The sequence below is a fragment of the Pelodiscus sinensis genome, chromosome 2, assembly GCF_049634645.1.
Source record: "Pelodiscus sinensis isolate JC-2024 chromosome 2, ASM4963464v1, whole genome shotgun sequence".
Lineage (NCBI taxonomy): Eukaryota > Metazoa > Chordata > Testudines > Trionychidae > Pelodiscus > Pelodiscus sinensis.
In genome coordinates, this window is record NC_134712.1 from 214,850,862 (window position 1) to 214,864,550 (window position 13,689).

Consider the following 13,689-nt stretch of genomic DNA (forward strand, 5'->3'; position numbering starts at 1 on the left):
TATTGGACCAACAATTCCTCCATGGCATCCACACCCTCTCACCACTGTCCTCCCCACCAATTAGATTATGGGTAAGAATGTTAAAGACTACTCGACTAGTCAACTATCCGATAAGCAGGGCTCGACAAATAATGCAATCTACTCGCCTGTGGGGAGTAGATTGCAACCCGGAAGAGCCGGGTTTGGGAGATCTGTGCATGCACAGATCACCGGACAGCGCGGCTCGCCGTGGTTTGGCGAGCCCTGCCGATAAACATTTGCTTATCAGATATTAATGTTGACTAGACAATCCTCCCCTTGCTGCCTCTACGAAATAGAGGCATCAAAGGGAGGGGGGAAGGGGTACTTCAATGTGAAAGTACCAGCTAGCCCCGGGCTCCACAGCTGCCCCTTTGAATAGAGCGGAGGCAGCGTTTTAAAGGGGCAGGAGGGGTCGCTGAGGAGTTGTGCTGCAATATTTTGTACCAGGTAGAATTTACAAAGTACTGAAGGTTTTATTCTGCGGTACACAGCCTTGCTGTAGTCCAGCCAAGTGGTGGCAAAGGCATGATAAGTGAGGCCAGATCTTCACCCGCTAGGATGGGACAGAGTCTCCAAGCTAGTGGATGGCAGAAAGCATTACTCTCACCATTGACATGGGAGAGAGCTCAGAGTCTATGAGGAATCCAACAGTTTGCACAGATGATGGAATTGACCAATTGTGGATGTGAACCGTTAGACACAGCCTACACTGTGGCTGCAGCTCCTCAAACTACTTTCTTCTGAACAACCCCCGCATCACTTCTGCTCCAGTTTCTCTTCAGTCAGCTGTTCTTTATCCATAATTTGCTCTCACCCACATGCATGGGGTGATTGTGGTGGACCACCAAAATGCCTGGAGCACTACTGATAATTGGAATATTGATTATTATGCTTGTGGCCAAAAGCGGTTCAATCAGTAGGTCTTTGGAGGGCTTTGAAACAACCTTTGCACATCTAAACAAGAAGTAAGCAGGGAAGGAGATTGATTGGGGTGGCGGGGCTGACCCTGTGTCCTTCCTGATAAGATCTCTGTTGAAATCGCTGAGGTATTTGTTTTGGAAAAAGAAGAAGCTTATCTATATCTGCCTTTTGGGATGTGTTTGCCAGGGCCCTCAGGACATGAGGGCTCTGCAAAATCACATCTGTCTAATTGATGGTTTAGGGAGACCTCTTGCGCTTGAACTTTGAAGTTATTTGATTAACAAGTTCTTTTATTGATATATTATTGTTACACTAGCCCATTAAATAAGCAGAGCAATTTAAATGCCTCTTTCAGGCACAGTTTAAAGTCTTCCTTAGCAGCCGAAAGACTTTACTAACCTGCTGCAGATATGTAAGTGCCTGAGATTAAAATAGAGTGTAGCTTTAAGTGAAGCAAAATGCAGGACAATGTAGCACTTTAAAGACTAACAAGATGGTTTATTAGATGATGAGCTTTCGTGGGCCAGACCCACTTCCTCAGATCAAATAGTGGAAGAAAATAGTCACAACCATATATACCAAATAAATAGTTGTGACTATTTTCTTCCACTATTTGATCTGAGGAAGTGGGTCTGGCCCACGAAAGCTCATCATCTAATAAACCATCTTGTTAGTCTTTAAAGTGCTACATTGTCCTGCATTTTGCTTCAGCTACCCCAGACTAACACGGCTACATTTCTATCGCTTTAAGTGAAAGCGCTCTTGTATCATGGGGTTTATGTCAGCCACCTACTGGTTGGATACCTTTGTTTCCAGTGATTTATTTCCCATCATCACATTTCCAAGACCAACAGTTACCAAGAGCTTTGGATTTTAAGAACCACAAGAACACAAACCCTGGAACATCTTAGCATCAGTGGTATGATTATACAGGTTGGATGTCCCTGGTCTGTCACCCTAAGGACCGGAGTGGTTCCAAATAAGGGAATTTGCCAGACCAGAGGAGATCAGATGTCCGGGCTCTCCCACGGCTTCCCTCCTGGCTGCTGCCCCGGGAGAACATGGAGGTCTGACCTTCTCCAGACCACCTACCTGGCTCCGTTCCGTGCCCCCAGGCCTGTGCCAGGCAGTAGCTGCTTGCAGGGCTCCCTGCACCCGGCTCAGCACAAAGCAGCAGCTGATGGCAAGGATCTGATCTCTGCCACTGGTCTGCACAAGCCAGCAGCTGCTTCCCAGGTTCCCTGCCCCTGCTGCCCATCCCCTGTGGGGTGACAGCCTCTCTCGGGGCTCTTTGTCCCCGTCACTGGCCCTGCAGGCTACCATCAAACAGACCAGCACTGCTGCCAGTGGCTCTCAACCTCTGCGGCTAGGACTCTTTAATCTAGCTACATCTGTGGTCCTACTGCACAAGAGAGGTTCAACCTGAATATGCTGAAGGAAAGCCAGAGCTATTGTCAGTTTGCACATTGCTGTCACTTGAGTCCATCTGACCAGTTCATCTAGTGATTATATCAGCAGTGGGCAATAAGCAGCCAGTGGGCTAGACATGGTTCACCACAGTTAGACCCTGGTGGGCCACTAAACACATTATTTTCTTGAGCATTTGCAGGCAGGCTGCTTGCAGCTCCCACTGGCTATGGGTCACGGTTCCGACCAATGGGAGCTGTGGGAAGCAATGGGCAGTAATCCTGTCAGAGCAAAATTAAGTTTGCTTGGGATGATTAGATAAAGCCATGTTGACTATTACTTATGCTCAAAAATCCACAGCACTAGATATTTGCCTGACAATTACAATAAATCCTGCAATGTTTTATTGTTCTGATCTAGGTTTCATATTTCAATATTGTATTTTACATTTGTATTTTTACAGCCTCTCTTCTCAAATGCTTAGATGTTCATAGCCACACGCTATCATAGACACAAAAATAATAATAATCAGCTTTTAGGCTGGCAGCCAGGGCCTAAAATAACTCGTAAAGTCAGTGTACATACTAAAGAGAATGAAGTGCCAATTACAAGCAGTGACTACACAGCAGGGATCTGTACTCTACAATAATTGCACAATCCAAAATATAGTGCAGGCTCCAACAGTCTCCAGATTCTCTCATCTGTAGATCTCTTCATCAGAACCCTAACAGTAGAAGTGATCGCTGTGATAGCCAGGAAAGTAGGTCCCAGGGAAGCTTCATCAGCCAGCAGACACCCGAAACTGAATTCCTGGTGACACAGATCACTCTATTGATATAGTAGGATAACAGCCCCACTAATATTTTGGCTAATTTCTTCCACAATCACAAACCCATGAAGTTACATGATTCAAGCTAAAGCTAAACTTTCAATTTTCAACATCCCAGCTGGGTGAGATTTTCAGTATACTGACAGCTGAGGGCAACATGCCTGTTCTTAAAGACTACGTGTATGCTTTTTATTTTTCATTTGGAAGTTTTGCATTGCTATGTATTTTGGGACAGTGGTACAGATTCTTTCCTTTAACCACTTTTACACTTGTAATTCCATTGACTTCCCAAGTTAATTCCAATTTACATCAAGTACCAGGAGAGGAATAATATGGATTACCGACACCTCTAATACAAACATTACTAGATAATAGGTTTTTAAAATTGAGAGCTCTGAATACTGTAATTTAAGTCAGAATGTAACTGGTACATGTGTGATTTGGTTTATGGAAATGGAATACTCATTTCTCCTGTAATATCCCAAACCCACATCTGGATCTTTGCTTCCCTAGCTGACCAAACAGGACCAGTATAGCTTTAGTCAGAAGATACGATTATGATAATAGACACAGTAAGAAAACCTTGATAGAATAGCCAAATTAGGCACGTGAGATCTAAGTATCAGATTGCTAAAAGTGCTCAGAATTGCCTAACTCTCCCCCCACCTAAATGAATTCAGAAGCTGAATTTACCCAATTTTGACCACTTTTGAAACACCTACCCTATGTCTTTTACATGAAAACTGAAGATACACCAAATCTATAGTTTCTTCTATGGTCTTTGAAGCACTTTTTTCTTGTGAAAGTCTGTATGAGGAGATACTTTCCTACAACATGAATCTTCCAGAAACTGAAATATAATTTATGTTATGGTGCTCTAATATACAGCAAAAGTGAAGGGTTTCATAAAGTGTCCATAATAAATAATACAGATCATGAATTTACTAAATGGGTAAAACATGATCATACGTACTTCTGAAGCTGAAAGTATGCCATTTTGGTGTTATATCTCCTAGTATATGCTGTTTTCATATATTGATAAATATGTTTACTCTGGAAATACCGCAGCTTTTAAAATTGTTGCAAAATGACATCAGCAAACAAAGCTGATCAGTTTTTCAACACACCTAAAGCAAAAGGCTAAACAAACGTATCTACAAACACGGGAGGCTTAAGATATACAAATAGCTGAGTGAAAAAACTGAACTGGGGCCAAAGGAAAGTAGCTAGGAAGTTTGGTTTCTTTGTAGAGAGTAGCTTAAAACATATGGTTGTATTCTTTTCAATATGCAACTGAAAATGGATCTATTAAAGGTTTAGAATCTCACTTCTACACAGAGGACAAAACTCTGAGAAAAATCTTTAAATCAAATTCATTCATGAGATCAAAATTAATTCTTGTTCTTATTTAATCATTTCACAGGAACCACTCCTAGCACATTTTAATTCCCTTAGAATTTAAATTAGATTTAGAATGGAAAGAAAAAAAAGTTAGGCTTTCTTCTTGTCTACTTTGTGTAGTACCAATTATTCTAGATATATTCTGCCATCTCATACCATGTCATGAAAGCAATTTTTTAATACTTTATCTATTTTTAATTTGATATAGTCTCTGGCCTGTTCTCCCTTTTCCTTTGATTGCTACGCCTCTTCTCATAAAACTCTTTCAATAGCCACAATAAGAAAACAAATCTCTCTTGATTCCTTCCTTGCTCTGAAGAATGACACACCCACACACAAACATTTCAACATCTGGGAACTCTCTACTGTTTAAAAAAAATAAAATAAAAAAGATTGTGCCTTCAGTTACTCAAAGATTCCCTCTCAGCTGCAATGTGATGCACTAGCAACCATGAGTGCTTTTCCTTCAGCATGTTTATCTAAGAACAAGGATATACCAAAGCCAACTTCTGAGTATTTGATATCTTACACAGAGGGAATAAAATAAACCTGACACTGAATTAAAAACTAGAGCTGCACTGTTGATTTTTGTAAACTTATGAAACCAAACTCTGAAGGTCTTCTCTTCTGGGACTGAAAGGCTGTGAGTCTAAGATTTCATATTTATTACACTGGAAAAGTCAATCCTGACACAAGGTCATTTCACTTTGGCTTCTCTTCGGTCTTTAAAAAAACAGCACCATAATGTACTGTTATTAATCCAAAATATAATTTACACAAATTTCTGATGGCATGGAAGAACCTTTTAGAGAAGCAGCCTGAGGGAGAGCTCCAACTGCAAAAAGGTTTCATTTTATGTCTTTGGTGGTGGAACGTCATTTATTTTGTATAATTGCACAAAGAGAGAGGGATATTTGTCGTCTTGGTTCCCATGCCATCAGTGAAAGGGATCATGACCCTACATGTCTCTACCTCAGTTTTTAATTTTTCATCTTGATTTTCTGGAGGGAAATTTAACCCATCTGGTTTTCCATTTCACCAGGTCGTGAGCCAGGAGAGAAAAAACAACTTGGAAAAACACATACTTACAATCTTCTCTTATTATGTCACCTATAGAGAATTATATCATTTTTGTTAACCAAAACAAACATAAGAGACCTCTTACTGCAACAGAAATATGGATGCTGAATATTGTAAGGGCTTTTCCATTTGCAAGTTTTCTCTCTTCCTAGTCTTCATTTGTCAACTGTGTGCTTTCAAAGTAACACTGTATGTCAAGCTTCACATTCAAGTCATGAATTCTTATCAACACAAAGAGTGAAATGCTGGTCCCACTGAAGGGAATGGAAGTTTTGTCATGGACTGCACCAGGCCCAGGATCTTTCCAGAAATATGCAATTAGAGCATTTCCTTACATGAGGGGGGTGAAACTTGGGAACCAAAAAAATAGGAAATGTCTCGTTTACTCTTCTACTCTGCCCAACCCACAATATCAGATGTGACCTAGAAAGTCAAGTTATCTGTCAGACACTGTGAAAAGCATCTCTGGTGATTCTGTTTCCAGTTCAAGTAACTACTTGCCAGAAGTTGTGAATTTTCTAATTTTTTTTTAAATAAACTTTTTGCTTGCTTCCTACCCCATGGAAAAGGGTGTGGGCTAGACCAGCCTAGTGTATGTAAAGCAACTAACACACTATTGCAGAATTCAGCAAACATTGCTGACACTTCCTTTTTTTAAAAAAATCTCCATATTTTTCTCCTGTTCCTGAGGTTTAGGAAGGTTTTGGGAGGATTATGTGTGTTACAGTGTGACACATACAGTCAGTTCACGCCAACTATTCTGGCAGATCTCTGCCTGTCAAAATGAACAAGTAGAACGTGCAGTGACTTCGTAAATGGGAAAGAATTTTAGCTGATTCCCATTGGACATGAACTAATACAATTTTTTATTTAACCCCTCCCTACAACCTAACAAAAATTCTTCTCAAATGAGAACTATATATGATTTATTTGTATTACAATCATGCCTAGGGGCTCTAGTAATAGGCCAGGGTACTATTATACTAAGCACTGTACAAAGATAATGTGAAAGGTAATCCTTGCCCTATAGAGATCACCATCACCCTAATAAGTACAAAGCCTGAAGTTTGAAACTACAGCTGAGGTTTCCTATTGCAATGTCTAACATATGAAGTTAATTATTTTTGCAAGTGAGAAAAGTCTGTTTCACTCTTGTTGAACTCAAAATGGTAGAATGGAATCTCACAGTTTACAAACCGTCTCTTTTGGTCACACAGAATCAGTACAAAAGGAAAGTTAAGGTAGTAAAAGTCAGTAAACAGTTTTGGCCAAAAAAAAACCCCACACTTCTTAAAAATTCAGAAATGTCAGAAAGTTTCATTCAGCCAGAACAATATATTTATGGAGTTTTTTTTCATTTTGTGAAGAAAAACAATAACCCAAGTTACTTTCCTAATATCCTTCAATCTCTATACATCTAACAGATATGGCAAAACCAGCAACTTCAACCAAGAAAATAAGTCACTTCAAACTACAGATATTCCATCAGAAAGCTAATGTATATTTCATTGCAAGCATAAATACCTAATGATTCCCCTGTGTTCCATGAACTTCTCTAAGAAATGGAATTTTATTCTGCAATATCCTGGAAGCAAAGTCTGATATATTTATTTAAAAAAGCATTTTGTTGTTCAAATCTTGTAGCAAGTATTTAAAAAATAGCAACAGAAAATGATAAGTAAGGCTATATGACTGGTTTCTGATATAATTTCTTTAAACTATGTCACAATCTACAGACTAATCAAATTTATGTGTATTGTGATATACACATGAAGCTCTATTATTTCCCTCCACAGAAAACATACACACAGCTGTTAATTACAGACAAAATCACCACTAAATTACTAATGAAATGGTCAATTAGCATGTAAGACACCCTCACAACATTTGATAAATAGAATGGGAAGCCCAGAGTATAGGGTGAGCTTTAAAAAAAAGCACATCACAAGAAGCTAAAGGGCCACATTCTCATCTAGCATAAATTGATGTAATATCATTGAAGTGGATAGAGTTACACTGATTTTCATTAGCTGAAAATCTGGCCCACAGTAAGGTACTGAACTCCTCAAGCAGGGTTGCCAACCAGAGGGTTAGGGGGCAAAGAGGGTAATTTCCCCAAAACCAGGATTCCCTCTAAGCTGCATGGCTGTACACAAGAAATTGCATGTCTTCCCACCTTGCTCACAGAGCCACACAGCAGCACTCATCACCACTCGCTTTCCAGAAGGTGAGCAGTGGTGGTGGCAGCCTAGTGGGTTCTGGTGGGGCCATGTGGTGGCAGGCAGCTGCTCTGCCCCCTTTGCTCCAGCTGTCCCTGCTGGGGTAGCCTCACTGGCCCCAGTTCCAACTACAGCGGACGGGACACTGTGGCCTGGGTGGCGGGGCTGCATGGCAGGCAGCAGCTGCTTTGGTGGTCCAGGCTGGAATTGTATGGTGGGCAACGGCAGCAGCTCTGGCCCGGGCCAGGGATGCAGTGTGGCAGGCAGCAGCAGCAGCTCTGGCAACCAGGACTGGAGCCGCTACATGGCGGGAAGTGGCAGCAGCTGCCAGAGCCGGAACTGCCATATGACCCCAAAACTTATTTCCCAGCTCTCAGCTGCAGCACCGGCCAGGTGGGCAGCTGCTAGCCAGCAGCCCTAGCCCCCTCATCCCAGAAGCTGCCAGCCAGCCAGCTGAGAGTGTTGGGCAGCACAGCCCCAGCTCCCCCCTTGCTCACCGGCTGAAGGAGCCGGCAGCCCAGCCCCAGCTCTTCCTCCCATAAAAATCTGTGGGCTGGCCAGGGGTTGGGCAGCCCAGCATTCCTCCCTTCACACCAGCAAGCAGCTTCCGAGGGGGCTGGGCAGCCCAGTCCTGGGCCCACCCTCTGCAAGGAACTGCTGGATGTCAGTGATGGTGCACAAGACAAAACTCACTCTCCTCACGGATGGGGAATCTTAGAGGGAACAGCCCACGGCCCAGCTATTCAAAGGAGCCTGGGGCTCCTGGTTGCAGTTGCTGCTACTGGGGAAGCAGCAGTGGCTGAGCCATAGGTCCTTTAACACATGCCTCGAGTGCTGGGCCAAATGCTCAGGGTGGCTCTGAGGGCTGCAGAGAGGAAGTGGGCTGCAGTTTGGGTGGTGTTCCTGGCTCCACCCCTTCTGCCCAAGCCTCTGTTCCCCCCAGGAATGTGAAGCCAGGCTCTCCTCCCACCCACCCCAAAAAAGAAAAAAACCACCACCACCACCACCTTGCACTGGGGCCCATGGAGGCTGTCAGCTCCACTGTCCCCAAACACTTTGTCAACATTTGGAAGTTTACACTTTAAAAAAAAAGTTTTGGTTTATCAACTAAAAGATTTGGTGAACATGAGGAACTTATATTGGTATAACTAAGTTGCTTGGGGTATAGAAAATGCATACCCCTGAGCAACATAGTTATACCAACCTAGCCCCAGGTGTAGACAGCACTATGTCTACATATGGACTTCACCCTTCAACATAGCTACCTCTTTTCCAAGTACCTACACTGACAGGAGAAGTTCTCCTGTTAGCGTAGACACCATCTTTACTAAGCACTACAGCGGTGGAGCAACACGGCTGCATCTGCTTTACCCTAAGTATAGACAAACCACACAAAACTATTGGCATTTTTCACTTCCATGTTAGCACTATCCTTTAGAGGAAGAGGCCTTGCTACAATAACTGCTAAAATAGGAAGGTTTTCCGGGAAGAGTTGAGAAAGTACATCCTTCCAGAGAAGGGGTGAACAATGTCTCATACTTAGATCTTTTTACAAAGAGTCTCCCAACAAGGGATCAATAATAGATACTGAAATCAGTTATTATTTCAGAAGAAGCATTGTTTCATCTAATAATCAAGAAGAATATCATTTCTTATTTTTTATTTCCTCAAGCCTCATTCAGTGGTCATTTCATGAAAATTAAATCCTGTTTCCAGACCTTTATGTCTCCAGAACTACACACAGAAATGACTGTCCATTAGACATGGACTCTGTGCCCTCAGGCTTTTTCTAAAGTTCTCTTTAAATTCTAAATCTTAAGTTATGGAGATAATGCAAACCGAGTTACTATCAGCGTTACCAACCCTTTCTAGTAGGATATGGACTATATTTATTTATTTATACTTTCTCCTTTTAATCAACTATTATGCTGACCATAATCAATTTCTTAGCTCTGGAGGAAAAATTACAATTATCTGCAATAAAGTAGGTGTGTCTAAAACAGGAGAAATCAATGAAAACCATCTGTCTGACATTCCCACAACATTATGAAATAGACTTTTAATGAACTGCTTTCCTACCAAAGTCTGCCAGCTTTAATTCCCCCGTGTCACTGATCAGAAGGTTCTGTGGTTTCAGGTCCCTGTGCAAAATGTAACGCTGGTGGATGTACGACAATCCTCGCAGCAACTGAAATAAAAATAACTGAAAAAGAGGGGGACAAAAAATTACTTCTGTTAATATTTGTATGCAATACATGGGATTTGTATTTTGTGGTAACCATTTCTCATGACTCCATCATCATACAATTACCCTCCCCTCTAATTCTTAAAACATGATTTCAAATGTAAAAATGAGAAATCTATTTTGCAGGAAACAATCGCTAATCCACAAACTCTACCACATCCCAAATTGAATTTACCTGATTCTAAAAAACAGAAGAACAATATTACAAGCACAAGGTTCAGTTTCTACCAAATTGCAATTATATTTCATTTATCCATATGGCCTTAGTGATTAGGCAATAGCCTGAAAGCAGATGGGTATCTGCCCTATTTCTAGGAAATTTTAATAGAGGGTGGTGATGGGAAAACAGGGCTAGTGAATGGGGGAGAGGATCTAAAAATAAAATATTAAGGATATAAACAATTTCTGCTTGTCCAAAAACTATCTGCACAGGTAGGGTTTCCTCCCAAAAGTTTGATAGGTGCCAGCTGCAGTTTTTTATTTCCCCACCTCCCCTTCATTGAAACTGAGGCTATTTTACACACAACAAATGGTCTTTAAGATAAGTAGCGTCAAATTCAACCTACCAATTTTCCTTTAAAATACATAATCTAAATTTTAAGGGAATAATACAGATTTTACAAGTGACTGAGTGTTTAGCTTTTCTTTTGTGCAATTGTGCAATCTGCTCTTATGGAACAGCTAGATGATTTTTTCCCCAAGATTTGCATGCCTATTCCAATAGGCATCTGCCACTAAAGAATGACAAATCTTACCCCTTATATTAACAAACATTTGTATTGTAGAGTATTGATTTCACAGAGGTTATTTATACGTGCACTTTTTAAGTGTACACAGGTCCTTCCTGATACTATAATGATTAGAATAAATATTCTGGTTCCCACAAGGAAATAGCACATTCCCCTGTATTTTAGATGTGCGAGGTTAAGGCAAGGTCATGGAAGTATTATTCTTTACCTATTAGTCAAGTACCTGGCAAATAAAGATGCCCTCCTGCAAACTTTAGGGATCCATACCACAAACCAAAAGGTTTGAAAAAAGTCAACATTGGCACGTTAATACACACTAATTAGCTAGCAACACAGCCCTTACATTTAAAGACTATTCAAATGAGAAAACATAATAAATGAGGTTATGAAATCAGATTATAAAAGAGAATAAAGTCTGACATGAAAGGAACAGAAATGTCACGTTACTCAAGCTGAAAGAGATTTAATTACATTCCATTTTTTCTCCAAGTACAGACACAATATACTGCATGTTTTGCTATTTAGTCAGGGCACAAAGAGCCATATCAATCAGTTTCTTGCCCAGGTTCAGCTTAACAATGTGCTGAGGAAACATAAGAGCAGTATACTCTAAAAAAAGGATTAAAGTGAGAACTAACATACAAATTCCTTTGTGAATTATGGTTAGCGTGGAATTTATGGTACATGGAAACAATTTTTAGGGCAGGAAATAAAACTGACTTGTATTATGCCCTTAAAATTTAGATTATGTATTATCAAATGGCTTCTCAATAATTTTAATAGAATATAAAATTAAGCTAGTTTGCTCAATAATCCAAGAGATTTGACCACAAAGATGAATTTTAAGTACGCAAAGAAATCACAAGCATTTCAGATTATTAGAACACTGTAATACCAAGAATTCATATATAATATCTTAGGAAAACGGTCTTCAAGGCAATGAACTAAAATGCTCTTATGTGCTAAACCCAAGAAAGAAAACAAAGCAACAGAATTCCGCAATGAACTAAATTAAAGACTCTCTGAAGACAGAGTTAAAATAAAAACTCTAGCTTTATTCAGCCCTCAAAACCAGAATGTACCAGTTGTATCTCAGAAATCTGGCAGCACAGCTTCACCACATGCCTTAATGCCACAGGCCTTCTCCACCTCCTTCTGAACCCATCTGTACAAGATCCCTGCCCTGGGGAGTCAAAGCCCTAAGATGGAGTTAGTGTCACTTGGCTGACCATTAACTCCCTCCTACATTTCTGATCAGATATCAGCTAGGTTGGCAGGGCTATGCACCACTTATAAGGGTCATCCCACTGGTTTAACCCTCTCCTACTTGTAATATTCCCAATTCTAATGGTCATAGAGTCTCAACATGATGTGTTGTGGGAGACACTCTGAGGTAAAGTGGGTTTCCTCCTAGCTCTGCCAGGAGCTTTCACATTCTTCCATCCATGGAAGCAGAAGGGGACCCTAGATCTATGTGTTTCAGTTCTGCTGTTACAAAAAAGGTAAACAAATCAAGCTCTGTGGATGCTATTCACATTCCTGCTGCTGTCGGTGGCAAATATCTTATTGACTTCAATGGGTAGAGGGATCAAGCTGTGCACAGGGGGAAGAGGAGGGGCGGATTTTAGAAAGACAATGAGTGGGACTTGTCCTGACATGTTAATAAAACAAAACATGGTATAAAATAAACCAAGCCACAGGACTGTCAACTACCCTGTGATTATGAGACACTGACATCATGCTGTGCATACAGTGTATAATGAGCACAAACTAAGGTTTTGGTCATTTTGAAACACTGTAGTGGAGTGAAGGAGAGACAGAGAAGTGGCGAGAGAAGAACCGAAGTAAGCTCAGTTGAATTTATTTTTATGGTTTCAATGCCAGTCTTTGGAAAGGTCTAATGTCTCAATGATTGATAGTCTTTAAAACCACCCAGTTACAAAGTGTGAAAAGTGGCACTTGAGACCTTTCCTTATTTAATACAGCCATGAAAAAGCACATTTTTGCCATACTAATTACACCGTCTGGACTTTAATCAGAGTAGTTGTTTTCCAAGAGGGGGCTGCATGCCGGTCGCATTAATTCAGGGATATTAAAAGGCATTAGCCATGTTTAAACTATAAGGAGACACACAGACAAAACTAGATCTCTGCTCTCAATCTAAGACCTGGACCATTCTCCCCAGTGCTGACACACAAGGCCTGAAACAATGATCACAGAAGACAATGGGAAGATTTTCATAGATTTCAATGGTTTGCATCCAGCTACCACAGCCCAGCTTTCAGAACCCACAGAGGAAGTTTACTGGATCTAGGTTACATGCTTGTGAAAAGGGTAGAGGCTAGACAGGCAGACGGGGAAGAAGTACGGGGGGGGGGGAGGGGACAGGAATGCAAATCATCCATCTCTAGGCCGGACAAGGTAGTGTAACATGAGGCTTCATTACTTTTTCCACAGGCCATCTATTGGGAGGTTGATCCCCTAAGTAGAGTAGGGCCTTGGAATGCCTTAAGAGACTGCCAGATGCCAGAGCTTGTGCAGATGGATTTGCAGATTTACAAGCTAGCCTCGCAATCTTTCTGTGGGAACAAGAGGCCTTTCCTCCGGAGAAGATAACATGGAGGAATTTCTGAACGATTTCTCACATCAAAGCCCCCTTTTGTATTTTATTCCATGAGGGATGATTTGGCCTTAAGCATGTAAGGAGAGCAATGTAGAAGCTTTCGTTCTAAAGAACACACAGAGTAATCCAAATCCTGGCTCCACTTTATACACAGCATGGGCATTCACATGGAGCTGTGCAGCTAAGATGGATCC

General features: G+C 41.1%; 1 protein-coding gene across 3 annotated transcripts in view; it reads right to left on the minus strand.

Moving 5' to 3' along the window:
• CDK14 (cyclin dependent kinase 14) overlaps positions 1-13,689 on the minus strand; it is a 527,195-nt gene that overhangs the window by 228,361 nt on the left and 285,145 nt on the right. For all 3 annotated transcript variants that reach the window (XM_075922396.1, XM_014569231.2, XM_075922397.1), the window contains one exon: positions 9,958-10,081. In XM_075922396.1, coding sequence (XP_075778511.1) covers positions 9,958-10,081 — 124 coding nt within the window. The remainder of the gene's footprint in view (positions 1-9,957; positions 10,082-13,689) is intronic.